General features: G+C 37.2%; 2 protein-coding genes across 3 annotated transcripts; one reads left to right on the top strand and one right to left on the bottom strand.

The window, feature by feature from the left end:
• Window positions 1-913: 913 nt before the first annotated feature.
• On the bottom strand, window positions 914-2,374 carry LOC133034263 (uncharacterized). Its single transcript, XM_061109314.1, has 3 exons — window positions 1,898-2,374; window positions 1,612-1,803; window positions 914-1,524 (listed from the first exon to the last, which is right to left on the bottom strand). Exons 1-3 carry the CDS (start codon window positions 2,372-2,374, stop codon window positions 1,192-1,194), a joined length of 1,002 nt encoding a protein of 333 aa, XP_060965297.1. The 3' UTR covers window positions 914-1,191.
• A 5,613-nt stretch (window positions 2,375-7,987) lies between these two features.
• LOC133034934 (small ribosomal subunit protein eS24z-like) lies at window positions 7,988-10,057 on the top strand. Of its 2 annotated transcripts, XM_061110483.1 has the most exons (5): window positions 7,988-8,182; window positions 8,636-8,677; window positions 8,787-8,957; window positions 9,569-9,655; window positions 9,744-10,057. In XM_061110483.1, the coding sequence occupies exons 1-5, from the start codon at window positions 8,111-8,113 to the stop codon at window positions 9,774-9,776; spliced, it is 405 nt and encodes a 134-aa protein (XP_060966466.1). In that variant the 5' UTR covers window positions 7,988-8,110; the 3' UTR covers window positions 9,777-10,057. The 2 variants fall into 2 exon arrangements, with proteins under 2 accessions (XP_060966466.1, XP_060966465.1); XM_061110482.1 differs by having other exon boundaries at window positions 7,994-8,182; window positions 9,569-10,057.
• The last annotated feature ends 2,562 nt before the right edge of the window (window positions 10,058-12,619 follow it).

Below are 12,619 nucleotides of genomic sequence, written 5' to 3'. Positions count from 1 at the left end.
GAGTATAGAGTTTGAGAAGTGGGCTCACCCTTATTGTTTGGGCGATAGATACAACATCATGACGAGCAACGCTGCTGAAAGCTTCAATAGTGTCACAGAAGAGTTCAGGAAATATCCAATAACTACTTTGGTTGAATTTATCAGGTTCACACTCCAATCGTGGTTCGCTGATCGCCTCGAAAATGCTGACAAATGTACCACCCCTTTGGCCACGCTCTTTGAAAAAAACTTGGCAAAAATTCATGAAAATGCAAGGTACAGGCGCGTCCAACGAAATGGAGCCAATTTGTATAACGTTGGTAGGGGACCTAACGGTGAAAGAGGTGGTGATGTGAATCTAGTTGAAAGAACATGCACCTGCGGCGTGTTCACGTTATTGAAACTCCCTTGCCTTCATGCATGTGCCGCGGCATTGAAAACGAACACAAGTGTGTACACGCTTTGCTCACCTTATTATTCAAAAGAAACGTGGAGGAAGATTTACGATGATACCATCAATCTTGCTGGTGACGAGGATGATTGGGTTCTCCCAGAACACATCAAGAATATGAAAGTTGGGGTACCTGTGGAAAAGAAGCCTGTAGGTCGTCCAAGAAAAAGCAACGCTGGAAGAAGACGGGAGAACCGTTTCCCGTCTGGTGATAAAAAAGGTTCTGTACCACGAAACTGCAGCCGCTGTGGCAGTTCAGGCCACAACAGAGCAACATGCAAAGCCCGCATTTGAGGCGTCCTGTACTTATTTGTTGTAATAACATTTTTTCTATTGGGAAATTTGATATATTGTAATGATGCATATTTTGTCATAGTTATTTTTGTTGAGGTTGAATATTTTTCAAATATTCTAATTATTTTTAGGTTTAATAGTTATTTTTGTTGAATAATATCGATATTTTATATTTGAAACCACGAATAATTATCAAAATTTGAACGAAGAGAAAGTCTATATATACATAACTGTAATGTTAATTACACAAAATATACAATGTCCCAATAATTACACATATAATCAGCCGACATTTTGGTAAAATAAATCAACACACCACCGTTGACGAAACATAGCTATCCGGCCTAGCGTCACATCGGTCAATCCACGTTGCATCATGAGATGCTCCACATACTCAATGCAATAGACGCCACAATCACCACTAAATGCAAAATAAAATGTAAAGTCAGTCTAACGTAAAACATATTTTAATACCTGGTTGTTGACTTCGGAACTAAGTCGTGAGTGGCTCGAGTCGAGTGCATTTTTGGGAGCACCGTGATGTCCCTGTCAGTTAACGCCATAATCTGGTTGTTATGTAGAAATTCCCCGGTTGCAAGGATTAGCGAGGGCAGCAGTTCTCCCCAAGTCTTCAGGATGGGTTCCATGGCGGTCCAATGACAGACGCTGGAATCACAGTCGTAGACATTAATTTTCCACAGCTCTATGTCGACTTCAAGTGTGACCCAGTGCCTTGCCTCGGGAAGGTTCAGAATGAAGTAAATAAACTCGTTACCCCTCCATCTCTCAAAGACTTGGGACTGTAATTACAGAGAACAACGAAACAATTAACAAACCATAATAATCCTCCCAAACAATTAACATTTAAAATCTTACTAAAACAATACCTTATGAACCCCTCTGCAGTAGTCCAGGATATAATCCTCCCACACAAAGTTTTTCCTCGGACCCTTGTGGCTCGTCCATGCACTGCTGATCATGCTGGTCACGAATGTGGAGAGAATGACACCCTTCTGAGGAAATGTCAGTGGATAGTCGGTGCGTCGCCTCCTCAGCATATGCATTGCTGCATCTATATGCTGCATATAAAGGGAAATGTTAGTTAGACAAAAAAATATATTAATTGCACATAAAGTTGTAAAGTGAAGTAATATTATAAAATACTTTACTTACGTCATCTGTAAGCCATTCCTTTGGTGTGAGCATTATCCAAAAGAATCCTGGACCGTAATCACCACTTCTCAAATCCCGAAGTCGGTGGTTCGGAATGAGTCCAACACACCACTTTCGGAAAGTGGTTAAAAATTTCTCATCCGGTGGCTCCAGGGGATCAAAAGCCGAAGATGGCCTATGTCTCCTCTTCATCTCCGTATAGTCACCGAACCATACAGGAGGCTTTCTCTTCCTCTTCCGACTCTTAACCACTGCAGGTTGTGCCTCTATCGACAGAATCTCACCCTGCGACTTGGTGTCATGTACATGGATAACAGGTTGTGCCTCGATCGGAGTCGCTGGAGCTCCCTCATAAGGATCGTAATCGTCGGGGAAGACCTCCTCCTCTTCTACTGGGGGTGAAGCAGCTGGTGGTGAGGTAGATGGATCTGCTGGGGCCTCCGGTGCTGAAGCTGTCGTTGGCGGACGATTCAACATGGCCAATATGTCTACGAGGCTGCTCCATAATTACGTTCTGACCACCCTTCAGCTCTACATGGCTGGTCTCGTATGCCTTCTTCAGCTCGACATGAGCAGCATACAGACCCTGAGTGTCAGCCTCGATCCTATCCAACCTCGCCACTAAATCAGTGTACTCGGCACCCCGAACGCCTGATGAAGATGGTGCACTGGGCTGAGGTTCTGAACCAGTGGCCTGAAAAAATATATATAAAAAAAATACGGTAAGCATACGATAATTCCACAATGTAACAAATATCACAAAACAAAAACAATAAAAAATAAAGACATAAAAAAAAAAGTTCCAAAAACTGGTACCTGAGTGTCTGTTTCCTGAGTGTCTGGGACCTGAGTCTCTGGTACCTGACTACCTGCCTCAGCCTCTGTGTCATCCACACCATCATCAACCAGGTTCTCCACACCATCGTAAGATATGGTCCTCACAAATGCCTCATCCTCTGTCCGTGGAAGTAGCCCCTTCACCACTTCAAGATTCTGTTTATGGTTCAAAAAATATCAAAATAAAACCATTTAGCATTTATTACAAGCATTTATGTTAAATAATTATTCTGAACATAAGTGAAAATCATACCCGTCTAGAAAATAATGCGCTGACGTCTTTCTTCCCAATATCACCTTTGCTCGTCCAGCTAAGCATCCTGGGGAACCGAATCCCGTGGTTCGTGCCATACCTCTTCCCAACCTCCAAAATGGCCTCGTACGCCCAATATTGTACTGCAGGTGCGAAGCCATATGCTGTGTATTTGCACTCGTGCTGAACATCCGAACTCAGCTTCTTCTCGTAGTTGGCCTTCTGTTTCAACATGTCTTTTTGAAGCGAGTGCATGAGTCTGGCGAATGAGTGCTTCCCCCAAGGAATCCAGAAGAAGAACTCGAGGTCTTCCACATATCTAAGTATGTGAGGCGTAATCAGCGCGTTTGCCTCGCGGCCCAGAAGCACTGACTCCACAAACAAGCATAAGCCGAGCTTGTACAAGTCTTCCGGGTTCTGACAGTTTGTGAACCTATCTTGGAGTGCTTCTGTCTTCACACTATCAGACCGGTTGAAATATTTGTTGATCAATCGGTCTGACCCCGAGCGCGCGACCTGCGCAGCCTTCTCCTCTTCTGTTGGCCCCGAGGAGAAGTCCAGGCCTGTAATGAGTGCAAACTCCAGCACCCCGAATCTGACCTCCTTCCGACCAACGTAAAACCGCATCCTCAACTCCTCCTGAGCATCCACTTTCATTTTGTGGAGCATCAGCTGGTGAAATAACACCGAGGAGAATGTCAAGGGTACGGCATTCCAAAAGCTACCGAAACGGCTTTCCTTCGCCGTGTTATTCAGATTGAACTCCTCAAACTGAGCTTTGATTTTTGTAAAAATTCCAGTGCCTCTATATGTGACGCGGCCAGTAAAATGCTCGGGTGCTGGAATTATGAGTCTGGGAGCCATCTGAAAAATCAAAGACCAAAAAAATTTAAATGTCAAAAAAGTTAAGAAATGTCGACATAACATCGACATCATGTCGATATTCTGTCGACATTATCAAACATTCATAACTGGTCGACAAATCGTCGACATACAATCGACATGCTATCGACATTATCATAAGAGCAGTGACAAATGACCAACATCGACAACTTATCGACATACAGTCGACAAATCGTCGACATTATACCAATTAACTACCATACGAATCAACTCTAACTTCCCTATCGACAACCTATCGACATATAGTCGACAAATTATCGACATTCTAACAGTAAACTACCACAAGAATCAACTACAACTTATTATCGACAACCTATCGACATACTGTCGACAAATTGTCGACATTCTAACAGTAAACTACCATAAGAATCAACTACAACTTATTCTCGACAACCTATCGACATATAGTCGACAAATTGTCGACATTACATGGCAAAACTACATAACATCAAACAAGGTAAAACCATCGACAAATTGTCGACATGATGTTGACAACCTGTCAACAACAATGTTCAAACACATAAACAGAAACCTATACATATCGATATGCTATCGATATCCTATCGACATTTCATCGATAACGCTGTAAAAACACACAAACACCATTGAAACATATCCAACATATACAACATGCAATAATTGACATCTAGATTCGCATATACAATCTAAAACAATGTTATATGAAGAACATACACAAATTCGCATTGAAATTTCTAAAATTTGACCAGAAAAAAAACTTACCGTTGGATTGGATTGGATCAGTGGTTCAGTGGTTCGTGGTCGTGGTCGTGGATCGCCGTGGGCCGCCATGGGTCTTCGTCCTCTTCGTCGTCGTCGGTCGCCTTGGGTTTCGTGGGTTTCGTGGGTTCGTGGGTTCCTGGGGTGAGGCCGGTTCGTGGGGTGAGGCCGGTTCGTGGGTTCGTGAGGGGTGAGGAGAGAGAGAGAGAGAGAGAGAGAGAGAGAGAGAGAGAGAGAGAGAGAGAGAGAGAGAGAGAGGGAACGTCTGAGAGAGAGAGAGGAGGACTGGTTCGTGAAGAGAGAGAGAGAGAGGGAACGTCTGAGAGAGAGAGAGGAGGACTGGTTCGTGAAGAGAGAGAGAGAGAGGGAACGTCTGAGAGAGGGAAAGTTTAATTTAGGGGTATTTTAGGAATCTTTTAAAATTAGAGGAATAATTTGTACAAATTATAAAAGGGTATAAATTTTGATATAGGTTATATTATTAAGGGCAAATAATGAAATTTCTCTTTTGTAATGGGTACGTAAAAAAAAGTTTTTATTTTGGGTTTGGAAATAAGGATTGGAAAAGGCTGAAAGCGTGATTTTCCCGTTTTCAATTTTAAAGCATAAAATTTGGATACAACTTGGATTGAGTTTTCAAATACTAACATACCAATCAATTATTATTGTGGCTCCTACCAAGTTTTTAGTTTTTAAAAACTTAAAATTGTATTTGAATTGGGTACCAATCAGACCCTATTAAATACGGTTACTTAAAACAACTAAATAAAAAACTAATTGAACAACTAAAATAAAATAAACCTATATTATATAAAAAAAGAAGAAATTAGACTCTATACTCTAAGGGTGTTCATAAAATAGCCGATCCAATCCAATCCGCACGATCCAATCCGCAAAGTGCGAATATCTGCACTTGTGCGGAGGTCGGAGAATGAAGGTCGGAGGTGGTGGTGAGGGTGGCGGCTGGGATGTGAGATAGAGAGAGAGATGATGCAGAGAGAGAGAATTGTGAGGGGGTATTTTTGGGGTTTTGAAAAAAAAGGTATAGTTTTTTTAGGGTTTAAGTTTTTGGTTTAATAATAATTTTTTTTTTATTTTTTAAGTATATAAAATCAAATTTCCCATTTAAAATCCGCACAAGGATGTTGATTGACATGTAAAAGTAACCGATCCAATCCAATCCAATCCACACATATTTATAAAAAAATTAAAAAATTATATATACAAATAACATTTTAATGTAACGAAAATAGTAATTTAAAAGTCTAATACATATAATACAATTATATTGCAAAACTTAATAGATAAAATGTATATTTTATTCTTATATATTTTTTTTATACATACAATTTAAAATAAAATTAAATATTTTTTTTTATATACACAATTTTTTTCTTCCTTTGAATTTATTATTTGTTATTTTATTTATTTAATGTGTTGTTAGAGACATAAAATAACTATAGTTTGTTTTATTTTGCTGCTAGTTATGTGAAAAAAAATATTTTTTTTCATAAATATTAAATAATTTAATATTAAAAAGTAACCAATCTAAAGTAACTGATCCAATCCGCACTTTTGCGGATTGGATTGGATTGGATTTGAGCTATTGTGCGGATTGGATTGGATCCAAAAAATAAAATCCGCACTTAGTGCGGATTGGATGTTGTTTGACCAAAAGGGCCCGTTTGGTACGCAGGACTGGATTGGATTAGACAGGCTAATTTGTCCAATCCAGTGTTTGGACATGTTAGATGTCTGGATAACTAATCCAGTTAACCTCATCTGCCTGGGATTATTTATCCCATCCAGAGGGTGGGATAAATAATCCCATGCAGGTGAGATTTTTTTTTTTTATCGTTTTTTTAATTTTAATTTTATTAGTATATTTTAAATTTAATAAGAATTTAAAGAAAATAATTATCACACATTTATTTATACATTTTTTTTTATCAAAAACTTATTCATTAAAATTAGTGAAAATGTATAATTTTGAATTATTATACATAAGTTTTTAAAATTTAAAATATTATTAATTAAATAATAGTTACTTAAATTGATTCTAAGAAAAAAAAATATGACAATAAATCATATATTATTTTTAAATTACTAAAAAATTTATATAAATATTTTAAAAATTAATATTTATATATATTTTTTAAATGAATTAATATTTATATTAAATTAGTGTTTAAGATAAATAATTTTATATTATTCAAGTATTTTTATTTTACTATTTTAATTATTTATTGAATAAAAAATATGATAAAATATTTTATTATATATTTATGATGTATTCTTAATTATATATGATATATATATATTTTTTTTTGCTACAAATTATTTATTTTTAATATATATATTTTAATTTTAATTTATTATTATATATTTTTATTTAATTTAAGTTTTTTTTTTCTAAAAGGAAATAAATAAAATAGTCCAGTCCATTCTTAAACCAAACACAGGATTACTTTCAACATAATCCAATCTTGTCCAGTCCAGTCCAATCCTTTTCAGTCCAATCCAGTCCAATCCTGTGTACCAAACGGGCCCAAAAAGTACGGATTGGATCGGATGAAGAACCCTACTATACCCTTTTTATATTGTGCTCTTTTATTTTTATCCTCTTTTTTAAAGTCTATTACTTTTACTTCTCTTTTTAAATATTGTACCAATTTTGCCTTTGTCACTTTAAGATACTCTCCATGTGACTCCCTTATGTCAGGGCATTTTGAGTACAATACATATAAAAAGAGGTATGTTTCAATTAAAAAAAATTAGAGATAAATTTGGTTAATCGATTAATAAAAAATGCATTTTTCAACAAATGAGAAAAAAATCTCATAGAAATGTAAAAAAAAAAAACCACATAAAATTATTAAATATTATATAAAAAAAATTTCCATTTTCAGGGTATTCACAAAAATATTAGATTTTAGATAAAAATTTATAATTTTACTGTCACAAATAATTTTTTATAAAAATACTGTCTTTTTATAAAACAACCGTAAAACAGTAAAATAGAACAATTAAAACAATAGTGAAACAATTAATAAACAACTGTTGAACAACAGTGAAAACTTAACACAATACAAAATATAAAAAATATACTATATTTTTTTTAAAAAATTCTGTCCCCCAGTAAAAAAAATTGAAAATTGCAGTGGTGTAAAAATCTTTTTTTTTTTTTTTTTCTTAATAATTTCCACAAAAAAAAAATGTTATTTTAAAAAGATTTCGTCTCATTTGGAAACTTTGTAGGCTTAAATTAAAACAATGGGCCTGAAGCAATACCAAAGAGGCCCAATAGGCTAGCCCGAGTTGTGACCTTAGGGCATCTTTCTGAAACCCTAATCCTATAAGAAGGAAGGGTTTAGTTTCGCATCGGCTCTTTCAGCCAGAGCTGCCATAACGTTCGCGCCTCCTACTACCTCTGCGCTTCAGCAAAATTCAATCTCTGCGAGGTTAGCTGATCTCAATCAACAATGGCGGACAAGGCAGTCACTATTCGCACCAGGAAGTTCATGACAAACAGACTTCTGTCAAGGAAGCAATTCGTAAGTATCGACTATACTTTTCATCTTTCTTTTCGGAAACTGGCTAAAATTTTAATCCTTTACTACTGGTTCGTTAGTGCCCATTGTAGTGGAATGACAAGGTTTTGACTTTAGACTGAATGTTTTCCCTTCAATTTCTTCATGAAGAGACAGATATAATGATATTGTAATTTCTATCAGTCGTTTAGTTATCCCGGACTGTTTAGTAACAAGGGTTTTGTAAATAGTAATCAGATCTATGTTTGGATATGCTTTTATATGGGTATAATTATGGTTTGCGAGAGTGTCAGATTGATGATTTTTCTGTCATTCTATCATAAAATCTAGTTGACACCCAAAATAAATGAATGATTTATCTTCGCGTTGTAAATTTGCATAAGTAAACAGTGTTGTTAACGTATTAAATTACTATTTTTTTGGTACCTTAATATTGTTGTTGTTTGATTATCATAGGTCATTGATGTTCTTCACCCAGGAAGAGCTAATGTCTCCAAGGTATTTTTTTTCTTCGTGTCATGTATAATCATAAGAGAATTGTCAGGTGATGACTTCTTAATTTTGTTTTAACGTAGTTGATTTTTTTACATATCTCGTTGTTCTATAGGCTGAGCTGAAGGAGAAATTAGCAAGGATGTATGAAGTGAAGGACCCAAATTCAATTTTCGTATTCAAGTTCCGCACTCACTTTGGTGGTGGGAAATCTACTGGATTCGGTTTGATCTATGATTCAGTAGAGAATGCGAAGAAATTCGAGCCAAAGTACAGGCTTGTCAGGGTATGTTTAACACTTGTCTTTTATTTGTCAATGCATGTATTTCACTTGAGATTCAACCATGAGTAACTCTTTTAGATTTTTGCGTAACTCTTTAAGATTTTTGTTCCATTTCGCTTCAGTTTCATAATTGTTGGAACTCATGTTTTTTTTTGAAAGTTGGAGTCTTTTTGCCACCTGAGTCTAGCTCGAGTTGGGTGGCTCTATTGTTTGTGAGAGTTCTGGGTTCAAACCTTAGCTGGCTTGACAAATTGCTAACTACAAACTGTTTCTTATTTAAATACAAGTATTTGATGCATTCTGTTTGATTTTATTTTTTTTGTTTTGATTGTAAATTGACGATACATTTACCACTTCGTTTCACTTGGTAAAAAACAGAAAACAAAAAGTGTGTTCAAAACAATTATATTATTTTCTTGTTTTAGATAATTTTGGGAAAATGATTGTCTATGCCATTTGAACTTGGTGAAGATAATGTGATATGAAATATTAATGGTGTGTTGCTGTGTTCTGGTTTCTTAGAGTTTGTATTTTCCTAGTTTCTAGAATGTTTTGTTGCAAACATCTGCTAGTTACTGTATTATTCAAAATACTAATTTATCTTTGGATTGCAGAACGGACTTGATACCAAGATTGAGAAATCAAGGAAGCAGATGAAGGAGAGAAAGAACAGGGCCAAGAAGATCCGTGGAGTAAAGAAGGTAAATAATAGATTGGCTGGTTTATGTTATTGGAATTTAGTTTTAATCACATTGTTTTCTTATTTTTGTATCCTCAATTTGTTTTCAGACAAAGGCATCAGAAGCTGCCAAGAAGAAGTGAGAATAGAGAATGTTTCGCCAGTGTTGAAGCTCATAAGCAGCAATGGGTGCATTTATTCTCACATTAGGTGCATTTTGAAATTATATATCTTTTATATCATTGTGGATGTCGGTCTCAACTAATGTTTAGTTTTTTCTTTTGAGAGTTTTGAGTAATTTGGAGAACAATTTTGTAGCAAGAGATTTCAAGATATTTTTCATCATTAAGCTGTGATTTTACAAAACTACTCCTAGTAGCAACATAATTTTAGTGTGGAATTTCTTCCTATTGTTGTTGCTGAATTCCATTGTCCTATTTCATATGATACTCTATGCCCAGACATAAGTACGTAATATCTCATGATTATAAAATTGTTCTATTTCACAATGGAAAACTACTTAATCATCGGGTATTGTTGTGTTCTAACGATTTAAAAATGAGCATTCATTCTTATCAGGCCCTACTGGTGGTACCATTACGATAACCTGATTCTAATGACATGATATCGTGAGTGATTAAGTTTTAGCATTTTTCTTTAAATATTGTTCGTTGGAACCTAATTACAAGCCACCAGTTTATACTTTGTGGGAGCAATTTTAATGTAGATACAGGGATTTGAATCTTGAGCTATCTCAAATTCAGGTCTTTAAGCCATCTAATGACATTATTTTGTTGAGAAAATTAGCCTTTGAAAACACCACCAGGGGCTGAGTCCTGAATCATTCAGAAAGAGGTGCCTGATACGATGTGGAAGGCCAGGCCACTAAAGTGTACTGCATTTACAACATGTTTAGCTAAAACATGTGCTACTCTATTCTAGGACAATAATTAAAACTAGCAATCAAACTTATTACAAGCCTTAATATCAGAAATGATTAATCCCAAGTATGAGTGTAGAGGAAGAGAATTATTATTCATAAATCATAATGAAGCCTTTGCAATCAGATTCCATATCTAATTGGGAGAGCCTCGAGTATTTCTGGTTCAAAGAGCTCACGCCACCCCATTGGAGTCCCTTCCCACCATGCCAAAACCTAAAGCTCCATTTGATGAAGAAATTGAAGCATAACAATTAATCTTGGGTGGGAAACTTACAAAAATACTGGAATTTGGGTTACTTTTTACAAAAATACTGTCACACGGAAAAGTTCTCAAAAACATTGTGTTTTTATAAAACACTAGTAGAACACAGATAACTAAAAAACATCATTAGAACACCAGTGAAAACTTAATACAAGCAGTATGAAACTGTTAGGCCTTGAGAATAGTATGGTGGGCTAGCATATATTAAATAAAAGGGTAATTGCGTCTTTGTATTGAGGGTAGTGTTTTGGGAGGGAATACAATAGTATATATAGAATATTGAGGGGTAGGCAATGCTTGAGTAAATCTCTATTTGCACCAAAGGGGCCTAAGGGCTCCCTTACTTTGTAATTGAATTTCTCAATACATTCAATATACAATTCTTATTGTTTGCTACTGTTTTGCTCCTACTATTGCTACTGTTTTATTGAATTCTTGAGTTGGAGTTCTCGGGTCTTATCAATTGGTATTAGAGCGAGCGATTCCGGTGGATGTCGTCGCCTCGAATGGAGAAATTAGAGGAACAATGGAGATCGGAGTCTTATGATTATCCCTCTGAATTTAATACACTGGAGGACCTTGCTTCGCTTTTGGATCAAGCACTTCTCGGGCAAGTAAGGTTACTCCGCCTCTCCTGCGATCTCCAAAGTCATGTCACAACAAGATCGGAGGACAACGATCTCAATGAGTGGATCCACCAAGCTGTGCAGTCAATAGGGGTTCGTCACCAAGAAGGAATCCGAAATCGCTACGTGAACCTAACTTCTGGATCTTCTTCAACACCAGAGACGAATAGTGAATGTGATGAAGAGATGGAAATGGCAATAAGAGAACACAAACGAGCCTTTACTAGACTCGACAGCTTCAGAAAACACAAACGGCAAGTGCAGGAAGTAGCACCATCGATTCCGGGAGTGACACAGTGGGTGTCAGATGGCGACGGTGATGAGGCAGCTATACAATCGGAGCTCCTAAATGAAGATTCTCTGCCTTCTGTGGCATCGCTTGAGATATTCGAAGCTGCGAAGAACATCGCCGATGGAGAAGAAGATAAATGGCTAGAGAGAAATCAGGAGCGTGATTCGCCGCCTGAGATGAGGAAGGAAGAGGCGTGGCTGCTGGTGGAGTCTTTTGAGCAGAAGGATTTATTGGCGTCGGCACCAGATCTGGAAGTTGTTCCATGGGGTTCGCTCGCACCACGGCAACGAACGACATCAGAGAAGAAGGTGGTTATGTCGAAGGAGATAACGTCCCTGGTGCCATCGCCGGAGAAGAAGGCTGTGTGGGAGATGGTGCCGGACGAGGAAGAGATGACGAAGACGCTGTTAGTGATAGCGCCGAAGGAGAAACGATCACTAGAGGCGGTTCCATCATCGGCGTCGAATAGGAATGAACCTTCTCTCATGCCCATCAATGGTGATCATAATTGTGGAGAAGACGCCTTCTGCATAGAAGGCTTTGGGCTTAATTCTTGTGAGCTGAGGCCCAAGTACTTTGACCTAACCCTTTATGGCCCATTAAGAAAAGAAAAAACAAAACAAAGCCCAGGGTTTAGTTTAGATCACACAATAGTCACGTGGGATATTCTCATATTGTCATCTTCTCCTAATCGCACGAAGTGTCGACTTGTCGATTGTGGTCCACCACCACCAGCGACTGAGCAAAGGATGGGAATCGCCGTGAGGGTGGACGGAGGGGTGCGTAGTTGGCCAGAATTAATTGACAAAAAGTTGGGGAAGCCATTTTCTCGCTGGACTTTTGATAGAGGGAAAATAATCACT

Source organism: Cannabis sativa, chromosome 2 (genome assembly GCF_029168945.1).
Source record: "Cannabis sativa cultivar Pink pepper isolate KNU-18-1 chromosome 2, ASM2916894v1, whole genome shotgun sequence".
NCBI lineage: Eukaryota > Viridiplantae > Streptophyta > Magnoliopsida > Rosales > Cannabaceae > Cannabis > Cannabis sativa.
This window is presented reverse-complemented; position numbering and strand designations above follow the sequence as displayed.

Excerpts from the sequence above, each read along its gene's own strand:
- LOC133034934 (XM_061110482.1), top strand. The coding sequence starts at position 8,111 with ATGGCGGACAAGGCAGTCACTATTCGCACCAGGAAGTTCATGACAAAC. Across the intron at positions 8,678-8,786 it reads GAAGAGCTAATGTCTCCAAG|GCTGAGCTGAAGGAGAAATT; the intron begins GTATTTTTTTTC and ends GTTGTTCTATAG. Across the intron at positions 8,958-9,568 it reads CAAAGTACAGGCTTGTCAGG|AACGGACTTGATACCAAGAT; the intron begins GTATGTTTAACA and ends TTTGGATTGCAG.
- LOC133034263 (XM_061109314.1), bottom strand. The coding sequence starts at position 2,374 with ATGTTGAATCGTCCGCCAACGACAGCTTCAGCACCGGAGGCCCCAGCA. Across the intron at positions 1,804-1,897 it reads AGGAATGGCTTACAGATGAC|CATATAGATGCAGCAATGCA; the intron begins GTAAGTAAAGTA and ends CTTTATATGCAG. Across the intron at positions 1,525-1,611 it reads ACTGCAGAGGGGTTCATAAG|TCCCAAGTCTTTGAGAGATG; the intron begins GTATTGTTTTAG and ends CTGTAATTACAG.